This window comes from Pholis gunnellus (genome assembly GCF_910591455.1).
Source record: "Pholis gunnellus genome assembly, chromosome: 15".
NCBI lineage: Eukaryota > Metazoa > Chordata > Actinopteri > Perciformes > Pholidae > Pholis > Pholis gunnellus.
The window spans coordinates 4,215,110-4,233,963 of NC_136542.1; the positions used below are offsets into that span (position 1 = coordinate 4,215,110).

General features: G+C 42.3%; 2 protein-coding genes across 3 annotated transcripts; both read right to left on the minus strand.

Annotated features, from left to right (window-relative positions):
• Positions 1 to 174: 174 nt before the first annotated feature.
• On the minus strand, positions 175 to 6,892 carry slc39a9 (solute carrier family 39 member 9). The gene is made up of 7 exons (XM_079175138.1): positions 6,333 to 6,892; positions 5,998 to 6,106; positions 4,629 to 4,832; positions 4,357 to 4,431; positions 3,886 to 3,971; positions 3,480 to 3,614; positions 175 to 3,205 (listed from the first exon to the last, which is right to left on the minus strand). Exons 1-7 carry the CDS (start codon positions 6,426 to 6,428, stop codon positions 2,966 to 2,968), a joined length of 945 nt encoding a protein of 314 aa, XP_079031264.1. The 5' UTR covers positions 6,429 to 6,892; the 3' UTR covers positions 175 to 2,965.
• Positions 6,893 to 7,768: 876 nt separating this feature from the next.
• On the minus strand, positions 7,769 to 17,977 carry rbm25a (RNA binding motif protein 25a). Of its 2 annotated transcripts, none has more exons than XM_079174503.1 (18): positions 17,817 to 17,977; positions 17,585 to 17,708; positions 17,009 to 17,058; positions 16,586 to 16,753; positions 16,118 to 16,175; positions 15,754 to 15,914; positions 15,457 to 15,651; positions 15,272 to 15,352; positions 11,602 to 11,876; positions 11,082 to 11,193; positions 10,864 to 10,953; positions 10,657 to 10,730; positions 10,429 to 10,579; positions 9,730 to 10,171; positions 9,336 to 9,640; positions 9,058 to 9,156; positions 8,866 to 8,913; positions 7,769 to 8,265 (listed from the first exon to the last, which is right to left on the minus strand). In XM_079174503.1, exons 1-18 carry the CDS (start codon positions 17,817 to 17,819, stop codon positions 8,173 to 8,175), a joined length of 2,529 nt encoding a protein of 842 aa, XP_079030629.1. In that variant the 5' UTR covers positions 17,820 to 17,977; the 3' UTR covers positions 7,769 to 8,172. The 2 variants fall into 2 exon arrangements, with proteins under 2 accessions (XP_079030629.1, XP_079030628.1); XM_079174502.1 differs by having other exon boundaries at positions 15,272 to 15,355.
• Positions 17,978 to 18,854: the final 877 nt, after the last annotated feature.

Consider the following 18,854-nt stretch of genomic DNA (forward strand, 5'->3'; position numbering starts at 1 on the left):
CGAACGGTAGGAATCCATAAATGCTTACCTTGACGAATGCAAGACATCTTCATACATGGGAAAACTGCTTTAAAAACATGATGAATTCCACCTGTTAAAATCAACAGCTAGCTGACATGTTCCTGCAACATTTGTTGCTTAAATAATCAAAATATAGGAGAACATTTTCACCAGTTAAAAAAACTTTAATTTAGTCGTCATAAAACACATCGCTTTACAACTGATTTTCACAATCAAAAGTATGGAAATAAGGCAGACTCATTCTGGAATGACAGAAAAAGAAAGGAAATAAAGACACACCCCCACTGAAACTATTACAAATATTGACTTGATCCTGAAACCTCCACTCAGCCCCAACATGTGCCATCATGTGCCATCACCTCTTCCTGTCTGTGTGGGAGACGATGCATCAAACTCCAGCTGCAGTTTAACGAGTTTCCACAAGTTTCATTTCATACTCATGTTTGATCAGATGTTAAGTGACGACAATGGAAATGTGACGGTCCAGTATTTTGACTGATCATGATGAAGCTTCATATTCATTCATTAAAAAGTTTTAACCAACAACCGTAAACACGATGCTCCAGTTAGTTACACTGAATCACATCAGAGAGACATCTTTTCACACACAGACGGAACAATTACAGTCACCAGTAACTCCTCCACTGTACAGATGGAGATGTGCTTGTTTTCAGTGACTTCAGGCGGACATATTCCCGAATAAATCATGCACACAACAATTATTTGATCGACGTCAAAATATATCTGGAACCATTTTGATAATAAATTAATCGTTTAAGCAATTTTCAAGCAAAACTCAAAAGGTTTCAGCTTGTGGATTTTCTGGATTTCTTCGTCCTCTATGATAGTAAACCGGATATATTTGGAGTTTCGGACTGACATCACTTTGGACTCTTTCCACAATGTACTTACATATTGTCAAACCAACCAGCAGATTAGATTCAGCTACAGCTCTTATCACATACTAGTGGCCTACGGGTCTCAGCAGGGATCCTGATGCAACATGTAGATGAACTGGCACATGATGGGGCTCTGTGTGTGAGAAGCAACACGGTGGGGTTCTTTCCCTTTTGTACACACATACAGCGTCCCACAAAAAAATAAAACAGTCATGCAGCTGCTGGTCTGCATGCGACCCGACCCTTCCTCTCTAAAACACCGTTTCACCAGGTTTCTTCTTCTTCTCTTCTTAGAACTCGGAATTAATTGACTTGAGTTGCGTTTGTAGAAAACGTTCAAGTCATACATAAAACAGAGACTCCTCCGACCGTTTGAAGCCTCGCGTCAGAGCCGTCCATCCATGTCCAAAAAAATGTAAGATTAAAAAGAACCAACGCGTTTGTGAGTAAGCAGTTCCGTCTCACACGAGATCATGATGGTGACGAGTGTGGAAAGAAGAAGTTACTCTGTACAGCACACGTACATACATATACATGAGCAGGCACAGTGATACAGTAACACTCACAATATCCACCTGTCCTGTCCCTACTGAGGCTTTAATGCATCCACCGGTTACTGTTTTAGTTGTACTGAGGCAGAGATGAATCACATGACCAGCGCTTTGAGGATGAAGGCAAAACCCTATGAAGCCATTTTCAGGCTCTGCTGCACTCCTTAACAAAAGCAGCGACAGTGCCCCGGTTTCATGCGTATGATTATTGCTCAGGTTTGATTAACTGATGAGGAGGAAACCAGGAAAAAAAAAAAGGTTTTGTTCAAAAACCTCCTGCCTGGATGTGTAATATGTTTGTTCTCCTGAGCCGCTGGTCCCTAAACGGTTTCATCCACTTAACGCCTTCTGTCAGGCAAACCATCCCTCCGCCTCCAAATAATCTTAATAACACTCTATACAATCAATTAAGACAATTCTATACAATTCGTTTCCCCCTTACGACTTCTGTTTATAATTACCCTCAAAGTAAAACAGAACATAAAACAAGCAAAACCAGAAACTAGAAATAAAAGTGACTGTTGTGACGCTGGTCGTGTCTTCTGCTCGCTCAGGACTCGGGTTTGAACAGACTAGAAACATCATCATCATCAACATCCGCATCGTAGAAAAGCTTCCCGTCAGGACAAGAAACAAAAGGCAAAACTCAAGAGCCAAAGAAACGTGTGTGACGAGCATCTGGGTGTTTATTGGAGCCGATCTCTCATCCTGCTTCAGAGTCGGCTGCCAGAAAAAGATCTCCGTCGGTCAGAAAGACAAAGTCGGGAACGACTAACTGTAATGTCAATAGAAATAGAAGGAGTAGAAGGGACATTCAAATCAACGTAGCAGGGTGGCGGCCATGTTTATGTGTAGCGTTCCTATTCTATTTCTGTGGCGACGTCTCTTCAGGTGTCGCATTCATCTTCCTACTATGGCACTTGAAAATCAGCTCACATCTATCGGAGTTGTTGCAAAGAGATTTACACTTTGTACAATCTTTTAAAAAAAAAAAGAGAGAGAGAGAGAGAGAGAGAGAGTTTGCTTTCTTGATATCAGCGGCTTCTTCAAATCTAAATCTCACTGAGCAACTGCCACCTAGTAAAACATCCCTGTGATGAATCCGGGTTGGCTCTTTGACTTTGAACGATAATGCAACACTGAAAACTCCACGATGATTGAAATAAAACAGCTACTGGTGTCTCTTAAAAAAAGGGCTTTCCGCTGGAATAAATGGACACACACAGCAGCTGTGAGATGTTTCGCCGTCAGATAAAAACATTGTCGTGTTCCTCCGTTGTCTCTGCAGCAACTCTTGATTTCCCCAACCGTCATTCAGTCCCTGTTTAAGTCGTGAGATGTCCCCGCAACGAGCACCAGTCTGGTCCACGAGGTCCATCAGCAGACAAAAAGCAACAAGACATTTAGATCCACAATGTTTGAAGTCTCTGTCTCCGCTTCCCCCCCACCCCACCCCCCGTACACCTGTCTTAAATCCGTCCTGCAGTCTGGGGTCTAATGGTGGTGACCGACTGAGAGCACCAGAGGAATGAGGCAGCCCAGCACCAGAGCTACCACCTCCACCTTGCTCAGTCCTTTCCCTCCGTTCCCTCCTGCGGGGGCGTGGCTGTGGCCGCCGCCGCCACCCCCGACCTCGGGGAGGACGTGGACGGTGGCCACGTAGAGGAAGGTGCCAGCAGAGAAGAGCATGGCGACGCCGGTGGCGTTGAAGTCTGACAGGGCCTCCTTGCTGCTCTGAGGAGGGGAACACACAAAGACAGAGTGAGGGGAAATGTCTAAGCAATTGTTAAACATGTGTTCCACCAAGAAACGTTTTCCCTCTGACGGCTCGACTGTTGATATTCATTTTAAAAGCACATGAACCCTCTTTATCTGAAACATGGCGGGTTAATGTCTCTTGTCCTGTCTAGTCCTGAAGTCACACCGGTCAAACTGGTTTTAAATGTCAAAGTAAACAACAAAAACACTCACTGCCTCCAGGACAGGGTTGCATCATTTGTTTTTTTACCTGGCTGAGGCCTAGAAAGGTGAGCATGGCCAGGACGGGCGCTGCCAGGGCAAAGACCAGGAGATGTTTGCGGATCCGGTTCCTCTCGAGACCAGCATGCATCAGGAACGACACCAGGCCGAACGCTGCTGGGGCCTGCAGGAGACAGAGCAGCAGAGTTCACACAGGCTCACATGTGCACAATTCTATTTCTATTATCTTTTGATCTGCAAATTAAATTCTCGATTCATCATTTGGTCGATACAAAGTCGAAATAATAGGTTAAAGTGACGATCACAAGTCCCTTGTTTCAGCTCTACTGCTGCTACACGTTTAATCATATAAATGTGTATCTAATAAAACTAGATATTTTAAAAAGGATCTTGAAAAGCGTTGATCTACTGTACGAGGTATGAGCCGTTATTACCTTGTGCAGCATGATGGCTACAAAGACAATGAGCTGAACGCTGGTCTGAGAGGTGGAGGCAGCAGCTCCCAGCGCCACTCCATCAGCTGGAGACAACAGACAGTCAATGAGACATCTTTCACATCTGCACAACATCTACGACGTTCTAATATTGTGAAAACCGAAAAAAATAAAATAAGACAGAGAGCAAATGCTACTGCTCAAACGCTCTGTTTTTAATTTTCCATAAAGCAGTAATTCTTAAGATCAGTTCAAAATGGGATTCTCAAGTAAACGTAGGTGTAGCAGAGAATAACAGTTAAGTGTTAATTAAATGTAACAACACAACATCTGTCTGATCACGTCTATGTATATTAAGACCTTTCTCTATCACAGCACCACTTTGTGATTTAGTTCAACGAGGACGATTTGAAAATAAAAAGTCTTATAAAGCATCTTTATGAGACGTTAAATATTCAAGAGCAGACCTACCTGCAGCGTGGACCACCAGACCCAGGGTGGTTGTGATTTTTGAGGAGGCGACTCTTGCTGACTCTGGATCTAAACCTAAAAAAAGAAATGTATATTAGGTTTAAGAAAGATATAAAAGTAGAAGCAAGTAATAATGAGAGAACAAAGTCTCCACACTGAGTAAGAACTGTGTGGCTTCACATGTTGGGTGCATCTGGGAGTTTGGTCTGGAGAAGATTAGCACTAAATGAGTCTAATGACAAAGCTGCTGTCACCATCCTCACAACACTGACCTTCTGTGCTGTGCACATGAGAGCTGCCTATCTGGTCCACCAGCAGCATAAAGACGAAGCCCAGAACCAGAGACACTCCGATGCAGGCGTGAAGATGCTCGTGACTGTGCTCGTGTTTCCCGCCGACACTCAGGGCCGCGTCCGCTTCACCCTTCGCCTCGGACACTTCCACGGCTCCGGCCTGGCCGTGGTTGTGGTGTGCACCTGCAGAAAACACGGGTCAGGAGAGAGCAGGAGGAGGCAGGCACAAGGGCTGTTAAAAAAAAGACCTTAACACATCTAATTCACTGCTAAATACAGTCAGAAACCATCACTAATCCGTGAAGCATTCTCTTTAGCGCAGACGAACACGTCAATACAAATGATCACAAAACAAACATCTATGTTTGACTAAGTTTGTTGTGCAAGAACATACGTTGTTCTTTACAGCTCGCTGAACCTTGTTCTGTTTGAAAAAGACTCAAACTGTTTCAGTCCACTCAGACGAATGTCTACGTATTATAAATTTATATTTTCTATTTCTGGTGTCTCCTCTGAAAAGAGGCAAAGACATTAAAGTGTATTATATTAGACAGTACACAGTAGAGAACTGACTGAATGGAAAAAGACCCCCGAGGCCGCCAGGACGCCCGGCCGGAAATAGTTTTTGTAAATAAGTCAACTTTACCTATAAAGCGCCCTTTGAAAGACGACGTACAAAGTGCTGTCTGATACAGACTGTGTGTTTAAAAGTAGTCTTCAGTATCACTGTGACACCATCTGGACGCAGTGGAGCAGATCTACAAGATGACAAACTAGTCTTCAGGCTTTCAAACTTAAATGTGGACAGACTGCTGCTCCCACTAACGTACTGTAGTTGCCTCATTGTTTGTTTTTAATACCCGGGAATATTTGGAGAGCAGCGCTGACGCTGAGTGAATTATCCTTGTGGAATAAAAGGGGATTGAGATCTGATTGACAGCTGAAAACATTTGTCAATTAATCAATTAGTCAACTTCGGAAATTCGTCAGCAAAATGTGTGTTTATCAATTCATCGTTTAAGTTAATTATTCAGCAAATTTCAGTTTCTATAATGTGAGGATTAGCTGCGTTTGTCTTTGATATGTCACGATACATTTGGTCGACATGGTATTTTTTGTATTTTGGATAAAAAAAAGCAATTTGAGGAAGGTTCCTTTGGACTTTGATACATTGTGCCAGACATTATTCACGGTTTCCTAACAATTTATTGATTAAAACAATCAAATTGTAGCCTAATTACTGGTTCAAACATAATGAAATGCAACATCTTCATCCAGGAGAGTTGGATAAACAGTTCCTAGGTAGTCCTTAAATACATTAGTGAATCAGTGTTTTGGTGACGTCTACCTTCCAGTATTTCTTCATAAAGTGCGTGGACCCCCTCAGGAATAATAACAGCCAGAGCAGTCCCACACAGCAGCCCTGCTCCCAGCACAGTGATCAGCTTCAGCTTCTCCTGGAGAAACACGAGCACAGAGGAACCATCAGCACAAGTCTCATTGTTTTTAAGCAAATAATGATCTGATAACAGCACGGAGTTCATGATGCAATCACAGCTTCTTTACATTAACAGGCACCGACAGAGATGAACTTTTACCTCTCTATAAGTTTTGAAACGTGGGCAAAGTTACTGCAAGCTTCCAGGAAGCACGTTTTTAAAGCTTAGCATGTCTTAGACTTACCTCTGAAAAGTTGACCGCTAAAGGTATCGTCCCGGCCACATAACATCCCACTAACATCGCAAGAGACAGCAGGCTGATCGAGCTAAAGTCGTCCATGACTGCACTTTTCTTTTCTTAATCTTCTAAACCATAAAAAACAAACCTGCACCTGTACTTTTAACACGGGTCTTTTATATACTGCTCGACAAGTTTAAGAACATGCCTTCAACCTGTAGCTGTTGGTTAAGAACAGTTGTTGAATAAATACATAAATACACGTCTCCTCTGTATCTGGTACCAGTTCAGCTCGCTGCAAAACATCCACGTTAACCAACCAACGCTAAACTGATACGCTACAGCCTCTGGCCTCGTTAGCAATGCTAAGCTAACTAGCTTCGTTAACTGTCTGTCTCTCAAAATTCACAAATGATGAATCCTGACACGTTAACGTATAATTGCAAACATCCGTCACCGCGCATCGTTTATTCCATATTCAACTGTCACTCAATAATAATAATAATGCAACTTGCAAACGACTTGGTTTTTGCGGCTAGCTAATAAACTGGCTCACGGTACATCCGCTTGTTTGGTTCTACAATGAAGTGCTTCCGGGTCACAACTCAACTCCTGAACCCTCAACCTGTCGACGCAAACCTGCCACGTAGCCGCGTGACAGGAGGAAGTAGAATGAAATTGAAGCAAATAAAATAAACAAGATACGAGCATGGCCGTGGTTAGCTTTTATACAGTCTATGGTGCAACACCAGATCTTTTATGTTTTTATTTTTAAATAATTAATGTATATAATATATATCGTTTTTCGTGGACTAAACATTTAGATTAAAATCTGAAAAAGAATATTGGTAACAGCTATGTTTAAATGTATAAGTACAATGAAATCCCCAACTGGAATAATATTTTAGGAAATATTCAGCAAAGAAAATCAACTGTTTCAGTATATTTATGAGGTCATAATAGAATATCTGTAATGTTTTAATACATTTTAAATACATCAAACAAATGCTTCTATTTTGTAAATTAACATGTATGAATGGGTTATTTGTCAGGAATAAAAATAAATTTGTAAAACAACTTCCTTGAGGGAATTTTGTATTAAAAAAAAAAAAATTAAGTGACTAATAAAAAAAATATCAATTTATATTTTGGTACATTTTCCCTGTTGTTTCAATTAGATGCCTGCAGGGAGAACTGTTTGTAAAATGAGAGATTATGCTCATCAAATCTATTTATGGAGGTTTTTTTAATTTGAGAAGTTACTCAATATTGTAGTTACTATTTTGTAAATAACCTATTTTGGAGAATAAATACAAAAAAAGTGAGGAGGAATATAACGAGGAAAAAATAAACTTTCTCAAGCATAATTGCATTTAAAATTCACAAAAATGAAGATAAACAAAATAGTTAGAAACACATTAAAGAAAGACAGACAGACAATATTTTAATTAAAAAAGCATATTTATTAGTTCACACAATGGAGCAGTGCCTCAACATGACAACAGTAAATCAAAGCAGACGAGTCCAACAGTTTGGAGAACAGGTGGGTGGATTGCAACCATCTTTTGCCTGAACAGCTTCAACAAAGGAAAAAAATACAACCAAAGTTTCATCATGCAATATGTTTGTGCAAACCCTTTCTGTTCACAGCTCAGACTTTCTCTTCCAAACACACACACACACACACACACACACACACACACACACACACACACACTCAAGGCAGCAGCTCCTTGCTGATGGAATGGAGGGGCGTATGGGCACGTTGTTTACAGTCTGCTGGACCAGAAAACTGTCGCCAGCAGAACTGTGATCTTAGGAAGTCAGACGAAGAGACACGTGTTCTTTATTTCACCAGACCGATCTTCTTTGCTTCCGTTTCATATATCAACAGCCTCCACATTTTTACTATGAAGACTTCTGCTTCTTCATCAAGAACCTAAAACACAAATAGGTTGGTTTAAAAAACTTTATATTAAAACAGCTCGATTAATATACGCAATGAATCTGACTTGTTACATGAAAGTTACATGGATTACTTAAAACCAACTGTGTTACAATGTAGCAGGCTTAAGCTGCTTCACCTTAAATAATAACCGACTAAGACCAACATTCTGCAGCCGTGCTACTGAAGTGGACGTTTGTCAAGTTTTCTCTAAATGTTCCATAATTTACTAAATGAACATCATGCTGTATTGAAGAAGACTTGAAACTAGAGATTGAGACCATAAACTCATGTTCACAATGTTTACTGAGGTAATAAATCGTTTTCTCATAGAAATCTATACAATCTGACTTCTCTTTGCAAACAGCGGAGTCGCCCCCTGCTGGTCAGTAGAGAGAACACAAGTTTAAGGCTCTTCTGCATTGGCTTCACTTTTATATAATTTTTAGAAACTCATTTATCGGAACACATTCGATGTGTGTTAATATATTACCCCAGTGTGTTTTTTTTAGTGACTGATATTCAGACTCAAATAATCAGCAACTCCCATAAAAGATCCATTCGAAAACATTTCGGCTTTGTGCTTCAACTTACCATCGCAACATCATCAAGAATACCCTGAGGGGTGCTGTGTGCCATCACCTGGGAAGAAAAGAAAATAAGCAGCTGAGCAACGCAACAAGTTTCAAGACACAAAAATATCAATGACTATTACTAACGAATATATATTCAGTAGCTTTCATGTTTTCAACGGGAACCAGCGTTTGAAATGAAATAATCACAAACCTTTGAACAGACAAAATCAACCAGCGTGGCTTCCTCCTCGCCGATGTATTCGATGATCTTCTTATTGATCCACGGTTTAATGCGACGATCCATCAGAGTCTAAAGAAAGAAAATTCACAACAACACACGGCCTCATTTATTTATCGATCAATGTTATGGCAGCAAAGACAACAACGGGGGAGAATATCAGATTACTACACGTTCTTTGACCTTTTGAACATTGTTACATTTTAAAGTTAATGAAGTTGTTGCAAAGTGAAATGCCAGAGGCTCCCTACCGAGTCCACCATGGTCCAGTCCAGAGGGTAGGTGAAGAGCTCAGGCCTGGCTGTGGGGATCTTCTCAATAAGGCTCTTTATGTGCTTGCGTTTCTCCTCTGTGTTGACGTTGCCTTTGGCCCCTGGTATTTCAGCCCCATCCAGCCCCAGACTCTTGTCGTCATCGCCGTAGTCCAGCGGAACCAGTTTCCGTTTGCGAGGCTGCTCGTCGGCCTCCTCCTCATCGAACTTGTTGAAAACACTTTCCACGGTCGCCAGCTTCTTTCGCTTTCCGACGCTGAGCTGGCTGGGACTGTTGGTGGCACCTGGAGAAGAGAAACACCAGTTATTTCTAGCACAACGCAGCTGAAGAAGTAGATCCCTCCGTGTCCTCAGTTTGCTACCGTGTACGTACCCAGTTTGAGACTGAGACCAATCTTGGGCCGAAGTTCCTCCGGAGGTTGGACCTCAGGGGTGTTTTCGCCGGGAATGATGATGCCGCAGGGAGATTCATTGCCGGGTGTGTTTGGAGTCGCGTTCCCACTGGCAGAGGACACTGAGGGAGCGGTGGTGATTGGTCGCATGATGGGTTTGAGCTGCGGCTTGGCCTCCTGAGAGTCCTCGCCATCGTGGTAGTCATCCTCCTCGCCTACTTCCTCTTCGTCATCATCCGAATGCTGCTGGGGGACTCGGGGCATCGGCTCCGCGGGCCTCCCTGAACTTCTCTTCTCCCGATCCCGTTCCCGATCCCGTTCCCGATCCCGTTCCCGATCCTTGTGAGCCTTCTCCTGGATCACGTCCTCCTCGGGTTCAAGCTTCAGAGGAGGCTGCCGTCTGCGCTCTGCCTCCTCCTCCATCTGCACAAACATACACAACACATTAACGATGACATCCTGTGTCAGCAATCAATATTTGGTGACATTTTAATAAGACGACTCGGTAGAAGCTACAGTGTGTTTGTTTCAGTTTTAGTCAGACTTTGGATTCCAATATTTGAAATAAAAGGACAAATCCCTCAGTGTAATGATCTATGGTTTCACCCAGCTGCTCCTTTACTTCCAATGTTTTGTTTTAATCTGGACACGCGTTCTCGTTTCTGGAATGACTGACTCACCCTCTGCAGCTCAGCATCGGGGTCAGGGTGGCCTTCAGCCAGAAGCCGCTGTCTGATCTCCTCCAGCTCCTCTTTCTCCCTCTTCCGGTCTCGCTCGTCCAACTCCGTCTCCTTTTCTCGGTCACGGAGTCGCTTCTGCAAAGCGCTGCCCCTGAGGATGACAAAGAGAAGTCAAGTAACGAACAAGTGTGCACCTCGCACTTCTAAAATGTGCAGCAAGATAATCACCTGTAGTACTTTGGGTCGTCTCTGTCGTCGTCATAATCTTCAAGGAATTCTTTCAGCCTTTTGGCTTCTTTCATCTGAATCACATCACACAGTTTAACAATTAGTGTCTCTGCAGAGCTCCAGCCACTCATCCTCACATATCTGACGATACTAATTGTGTATAAACCAATAGGATTCATTATTTGATATGGTGTGGTGTGCGTTCACCATTTCCCGACGCCGCTCATCCTCCCTCTCTGTTTCTTTGCTGTAGTCACGAGCCTTCTTCCTCTCCCGGATCTCCCAGTTTTTCAGGCGCTTTAAGAAGAAAAACAATTCAACCGTCACAGAGTCAGACATCAAATCAATATTCTTGATGTGCAATTATTTGAACTTTTGTTTAAAATCGATGAAAATCAAAATGACAGAAGAGATGTCATATGTACTTCTTGGTAGGCCGCCTCCTTGTCTCTAAGCCTCCTCTCGAGTCTCCTCCGTTCGTACACGTCCTCCTCGTCTTCCTCACGGTCTCGTTTTTTATCTTCTCTAGTCCTCTCTCTGCAAAAGACAATTCAATGAGTCCAACACCAGGATCACTTTTATGTTGAAGTAATACAAAAGGTCAAGCACTTATTTCACTTGTAGACAGTCTTACTGATCTGGTTTTAGCCAAAGCTGCATTTTTACTCCACTGGTTTAATTATTTTGTATTTGCATGAGCCAGCACACTTGATTTCTTCAGCGTTCGTACAGCTGCAAGAGTAAAATTAGACTTTTCAAGCACTTTCAAGGTACCTAAACCAAGCAGTTCCAGAACTTAGCACTAAAACGTGTGCGTGTTCAGTGCAGATAGAGGCTAAATGCTAGGAAAGAGGATAACTACCCGTTTATTATTCCTTTTGATGCAGTCTCTATCGCAGTACAAATACATTGAGGTGTTTTAGAAGAACTTTCTCTCCTACTGACCGTGATCTGCTGCGACCTTCACTGACGTCTCGACTCCTCTCCCTCTCCCGCTCCCTCTCTCGCTCCTTCGTCCTCTCCCGTTCGCGATCCCTCTCCCGTTCGCGGTCGCGATCTCGGTCTCTTTCCCGCTCCTTGTCCCTCTCTCTCTCCCTTTCCTTCTCTTTCTCGCGGTCACGGCGCTCCCTCTCTCGCTCCCGCTCTTTGTCCCTCTCTCTCCTTTCCCTCTCGACCTCCAGTCGCTCCTTTTCTTTCTTTCCTTTTTCCTCCTCAAGTTTCTGCAGGAGCCCAACAGGAAGAAAAAGGAAAAGAACGTGTTAACAGATCGTCAATACCAAAAACATCATACTAAAATACATGAGTACACGTGTTGTCAGCACTGTAAATGATTTTGACTCCCTTGGCCAGACATGCTCACATACTGCCATGACTCATTGCCTTGGAGAGGCTCGCTGCTGCAAGTGAGGAAGTCCTCTTAGCTCTGGTGTTTCCTCCAGGAAGAGTGGTCCGCTGTTTGAGCAGGTTTAATACAGATGCTGCTCAAGTCAGGACACACTTACTTCAAACCATAAGTTACAGGTCAATCTTGAAAAACACCGATAAACTTAAGGTTATCCGAGTTACGACAAGAGAGGAAGTTAAAACCATCTACCAGTTAAACTTTGACACCTTTTTTTTTAGCTCTAAACATTTACACTATTGTATCTCGTGGTGCATAGATCATTTTCTGCCCTGGCATCAGTATCCAGCCGTCCCCTTTATCATAAATACTAGTATTGAGTGATTTGTTTTTCCCACATGTAGCAGGTCAACTTGACCTCTGCAGTTACTCTGCGCTCTTTGGTGATCTGAGATTACGCTCTGTTAAGAGGCCATTCCAATAAAAACTTGACATAGTGGTGAAACCAATATCCGGCCACTTTCATAATCAATGTAACATACTGAACGGTAATAGATTAGACATGATGCAAGAGATGCTGTGGGTTGAAAGCATCATGTCTGACACGTAGAGGTTTAATGGTACACATTAACGTAATGCTGTATGCAGTCAGCTTTACGGGTTTCATTCAAAGTGGGGCTACGAATACTACACTTAAGATAAAAGTATTTACCAAGTGCTGAGTCAGCTTTGAACCATCAGGTCAACAAGTTCTAACTGTACACTTAAGATCACCACTATATAAAGCCCTGGTTTGGTCTTACCTTTAGGTGCCACGTGGATTAAAACAAGCCCAGGTTTAACATGGCAAATGGCCCAACTAAGTGAATTACGTAATCTACTCCCATGCGTTTTCTACATGGTCATACGAGGTGCAAGGGAGGAGCTCCAGACTGCAATTCAAGTGCTCCCCCGGTGTGGGAGTCCTGTGTGCAGCAGAGTGACAGAAGGGAACTGGGAGCACATTGTGTTTGGTGTTTTTCATGCTAAATGAGACCTGAATCCAGATGTCTGAAGGTGTCATATGTGTGGCTGGGTGTTTAACCGGGATGTTTTTGAACTGCCAAAAGATGCAAAATGAATTTTAGTGTGAACGGACCACAAAGTTCGTATCGTATTATCGTTGACCACTTGTCTGCTTTCTAACTGGGTTGACATAGAAATCATGGGGTTTTCTACAGACCGTTTTGGAGCTATTGGTGTGCAACTCACAGGTGATGAACTACGGTTTCAGCACTTCTCTGCCCCTACACATCCTACAGGCTACGTGTGGGAGGAAAAGCAGGTCATGTGTAAAGTCAAAATAATCAGAAAGAAAAAAAAAAAGCTCCAAACGATACCTGTGAAGCAGTTTATCTAATGTTCATCCACATAAATAACAATAACAACTTTAAAGTCATGTCGGAAACAAGTCAGATATTTCATTATGCCACAAAGAAATGAGTGAAACAGTCTTACCTGCAGGTTGTCTTCTAGTGTCTATCTGGCCTCTCCAACCCAATCAGTAATATAAAAACCTCAGCCGAGTCAGGCCCACATTCCACAGTCTGATTTAACAAATGTCTACGAGCTGTTAGTGTTTCGTGCTGTTGGAAATGTGGGTCTGACAGTTTAGTGATAAACAAAAGGAAAAAGAAAGGGAGAGGTCTGAACTGCCTGTTGTATGTGAGCTTTATGTTCTACATTGTTTAGCTTTTTGTCTAATTTAGAGGGAGAGCTTTGACACACATAAGCAAATAACTTACAAGTTGTCATTTAACTATCTATCTCTCATTGAATTGTTTTCTATCTTATTTCCATCCTACAACTTACCTCTTGTTCTACAATTCTATTTATGGAAAAATGCTGATTTTGGAGGCGAGTTTGAAACACACGACTCAAGAAACTAAATCCACGATTCAAACACTGTTACAGAGGTGGACTATATGAAGTCACATGCAAACTAACAGATGTTGGTAACCACCATACTGCATGTCTGAGATATCCCTATCGTATGGGTTCAAGTTCCAGGTTTCTCTGTGTCGACTGCGGTGTGTTTGGCATCATGTGATATCCATCGTGTACTTTCAAGACGGGTCACCTGCACATATTAAACGATTTTCAATTGATTTTTGGGCACCTGTAGTTTTGGTATATGTGTTTTGGCCTCTTTTGAACCTCACTTAAACACTAGTAATTTAATGTGATTCATACATACATCACATCATGTATTTCCTTTTATTGTTTACCTAATTGGGGGGGACTAAGACACAGAAGAGAAGAAAAAAAAGTTTGAGAATAAAAGAAGAGAAATAAGAAATAAAAGCACTTACCTTGCATGTCTTCAGACCACAGAGTGCTGTGGAGGGGCGCTCCCTGCTTTAGCAATACTACAGGCTGCAGTTCAAAACACTGCAGTGGTTAGGCTCAATCAGTCTGTGTGTGTGTTCTTCAGACACATAATTTATCACCCGAGGACCTGCAGAGGTTCACTGAGCTGCCCCGCCTTCTGAGACCTGACTGAGGGTAAGTGCACCAGGCTACGTTCGGACATCACTAGCAATGTGTGCTTTCCAACTCCAGCACTTTGTGTCCGCGAGTCTACACGTAAATAGAAATGCTGCAAGTGGACTGAGAGCCAGTTGCCCCTCTGCAAACCCTCCAGAAGGGAGCGCCCAACAAGAGTAACGAAGAAGTGAAAGGTCATACTTACATCCTATCCTCGCAACTTTTTCCAAAGCTGAGATTCTGAGATTCATCTTGCTCTAGTCACCAAATGAACTCTACCACATTGGTGGGGTTTAATCAATAGATTAGCTTTGGATGGAATTTAACATTGTGTCCATGCACTCTGTGTGATGACTTTCGCTTGTGCAGAGCTAAATCCTTTCGTCTCAAATCAGTATTATGAATAAGAATAACTCGTCCAATTTGGAAACACTGACAGATACTATGAAACCATCTATGAGTGGTTGATGTAGTATTTGAACACTTTAAAGAGATACTATAAAATATTTGTACCAACATCTACTACTCTCTATTCCTTTAATGTTTGAATTTGACTAACTGATCTATATATTAACACACTACCTCCTTTCTATAGTTGACAGTAACAGAACAGTCTTATGGAGGAATTACCAGAAGTTATATAAATTGCAGCTCCATTTGCTGTTGAGGAATTTCTAATTACAAATGTGGAGGATTTCTTCTCAGAAACCTAAATGACAGCGTAATAACAGCAGGTTGATACATTACCTTGTGCGTGTCCCGGAATTTACTGATCTCTCTGGAAATCAAGTCTCTCTTGTCATCCTCCATCTCCATGGCATTGATATCCTCCTTACACGAAGGAAAGAAAGACAAGAAAACACACACTAAGAACTCAAGAGTTACTGTGAAAAGCTACAAATCACACGACATCTTCATTAGGACAACAATACCTCCTCTTTCTTCTCTTTACGCTTCTTGTTGCGAGGTTGACTGTCAGGGTCCTGCGAGGGAGCATTGAGCTCACTCGCATACTCTCGGATGAGGACTTCTATTGCCCCCTTCACAACCTGGTCCCGGCGCAGGGTTTCTTCATCGACGACCTCCTCCTCATCGTCGTCCCCGTTCTTTGACCCACCACCGGCTCCCTATATGTTACAGCCAGAACAATTAGGCTTATGAACCCAATATAAAAAAAGTAGCACCGTATCAGAAATGTTCGTGTTTCACTCAGCAGGTGAACAGCATACCCCATTGGCACTCCGCTTCTTGGCCTTCCACTCATCGAGCTGGGCCTTGGTCTTGGCATCTACCTTCACCAACAGCTTCTTATCGCCCAAGAGCAGCTCGTGCAGAAGTCTGAGGGCTCGTAGTGTTGATTCAGGCTCCTTATACTCACAGAACCCAAAGGCTTCCAGGAGAGGAGAGCGGACAGAAAGTTAGTTTAACAAACATAACTTTATCTACAGGGAAAACATATCGACTATATCAACTGTAAAACGTGGTGGGGTGAGTCCTCTTAAGTGGCATTACAGTGTCTCTATAATGTTGTGTCTGGTACAGTAATGTGTATTCACATCATAAGAAGGTTTAAATGTGTTGAGCACTTTTTACCTTGAAGTTTCCCAGAGGCACCTTGGACCCTTTTCCAGCTTAGAACGATACCACATTTCTGTTTTGAAAGAAAACAGAAATTATTTAATTTCACAAAACAGATATTTATATTTAATTAATGATCAATGAATTGCCAATAAGGAAGTTGACACAACAGTATTTGTTTATCTCTGAGACATATGCTCGTTTGTCAGTGGATATGTGAGATGAGTCATGAGCAGCTATAATCAAAATCTGTTATGTCGGCAGGTGTTCTGCTGTAAAAGGGGTTTGTGTGAAAAAGGGCTGTCTCAATATAAGACTTTCATGATCCACGGCGCTGCATATCTTGATGATGTGTTGGAGGTTTGAACTGTACAAACTGTTGCTGCCATTCCACTCTCACAATATCCAGACCTTGAACTTCATTTGAACATTTTCTGAATAACAAACAGACCACAGGAGTGGGTACACACTCTGTCAACTCACCGCTAGAAGCTGCCTGACTAACATGTCCGATGCTTTTTCAGAGATGTTCCCTACAAAAACCGTGGTGGTGGGGCCACTGTTGTCGTCCATGTCCTTTGCTCTGATGTTCGGCTCCTTCTTTAGAAGCATCGGCTTGTGTGTGACAGCGACTGTTGTCGGGACAAGAACCTGCAACATGAAATTACATTTTAGGTATTGAAGTGGTTTGAAGCAACAAAAGAAACAGTGCAACCATTACTATAATCTGGTAATACGTTTAAGGGTCAGTTAAACTGCCTCGGCTGAGCAGCAGAGTTGCCCAAAATAAACTGCATGAACGGAGCTAAACTGATAATGTGTAAGGATTATGTATTCACTAGCAGGTCATGCATAACAGCTGATGCTTAAATTGGCATTTAGTAGGAAGTCCTGTTTCTGACTCACTGTGGTTGTAGGGTTCACGACACCCATATGAACCGGGATCATGGGAGTACCTGAAAATAGAAACAAAATACAATAACTGAACCACGTATTGAAGCATACAACTACAGAAAATCATATATTGTAGTGTGTGTGATTACCCAAGGTAATAACCAACTAGGTTTACCAAACAAATGCTGGCAGCTGTCTTGCTATTTGTTTATGTAATAAGTATAATTTGTGATTTGCTGTTTCTAGGTATTATATTTAACCTATAGGTATGTATCTGTATCGTTCCCTCACCATTTACGGCTCACTAACCTCTATAAGTTTAGTGGTACATTTTGTTTTTCAATTCAAGTGGAAGTTTTTCTGTTGTTAACTGGTGTGACATCAAATCAAAATGTGAGTCCAGAAGCCACAGCTTTTGTTACAGAAACAATGTCCCTTTGCTTCTGTTCTTTCACTCTCACAGAGCTGGTCTGAATGGTGGAAGTGCAAGACAACAAACAGGAACTCCTTACACCTCGGGTCACGTATCCAAAGGCTGATTTACAAAACACACAGACAGCTGTTTCTGTGGATGTGAGAGATTCTTACCTGGCGGGACACCCGGGGCAAATCCCGCATACTGAGGAGGTGGGATCCTGGGAGGTAACTGCGGGATGCCGATCTGCTGGCGGTTGAGCGGAGGAGGGTAAGACATCCTGAAATATACAGGAACCTACAACGAAGAAAGGATGTTCAACCGAAGACCACAGGAAAAACACTGTTGGCGCTTTTCAGGGTTAAATTGGGTAATGTCAAGTTCATCATAGTATAACATGTTTACCATGGATGGCGCAGCTGACTGGCTAACGTTACAACCTAACTAGGTGTGATCCTTGCTTAGTCGAAAAGTGGGCTTTCCTCCACGTTTGACGTTAACTAGCTAAATTAGCTCGAGCTAGCTTAGCACATTCACTGTGTGGCCTTGCTAGTTCACGTTAGCTGCAGCGGTCATGTGAGAATTTACTCACCTGTTATCAAGTGTAAAATAAAGCCCAGCGTCTGATAATACTATGGTTTATCCGAGTAAAAGCCCATTAAATACGGTTAACAGAAAAACATTACACTATAGATTAGCGTAATAACTGCCACCGGCGCGCAGCAAGAACACCTATGGATACAAATAACTGGGACCTATTCTTTTCGCAATGAATCATGGGATACCATAGCATCATTTTTGTTTTTGTTGCCCTAAATTCAGTCTGTCAGGCAGTCACTCACGCACGATCACAGGCACTTTTTTTAATATAATAATGTATTATATTATGTATTTTTCACACAGTCAAACAAAGAACCAGACAGCACAGATATTGCCAAATTACAGAACAAAAATAAGAAAATTAGTAAATGGGTTGCAAAACATACATATGAATTACATTATATACATTTTTGTATACATTAGTACAGTGTCAAAGGAAAGGAAAAACAGCGTCTATGACTTAGCGGGCACCCTTTCAGCAGCAGGCCAACAAGACCTCCAGGAAAATAATTGAGGAAGGGTTGCCAAATATCGTGAAACCTATCTGTAACACTATGTGACTGAGGGAGGTTTCTCTACTTGATCCACTTGAACATAATGCATCACCTTGCTAGAAGCATAGGTTCCCATGAATGTCAGCTGTCCCTTGAATAAAGAGAACTGCCCTGTAGGTATATTCAGGAGAAACAAGCCCTGTTCTTTACTGTTATGTGGATAATTGAGCAAAGCTCCATGGCAATATTTTTTCAGTCTCAGGCACCTCTTTGCCATCAAGGTAGACCTTCCATTACATCCTGGTACTGCAGCCCCCCCTCACAGGTTTGGTATGTCTTTGGCCTGTCG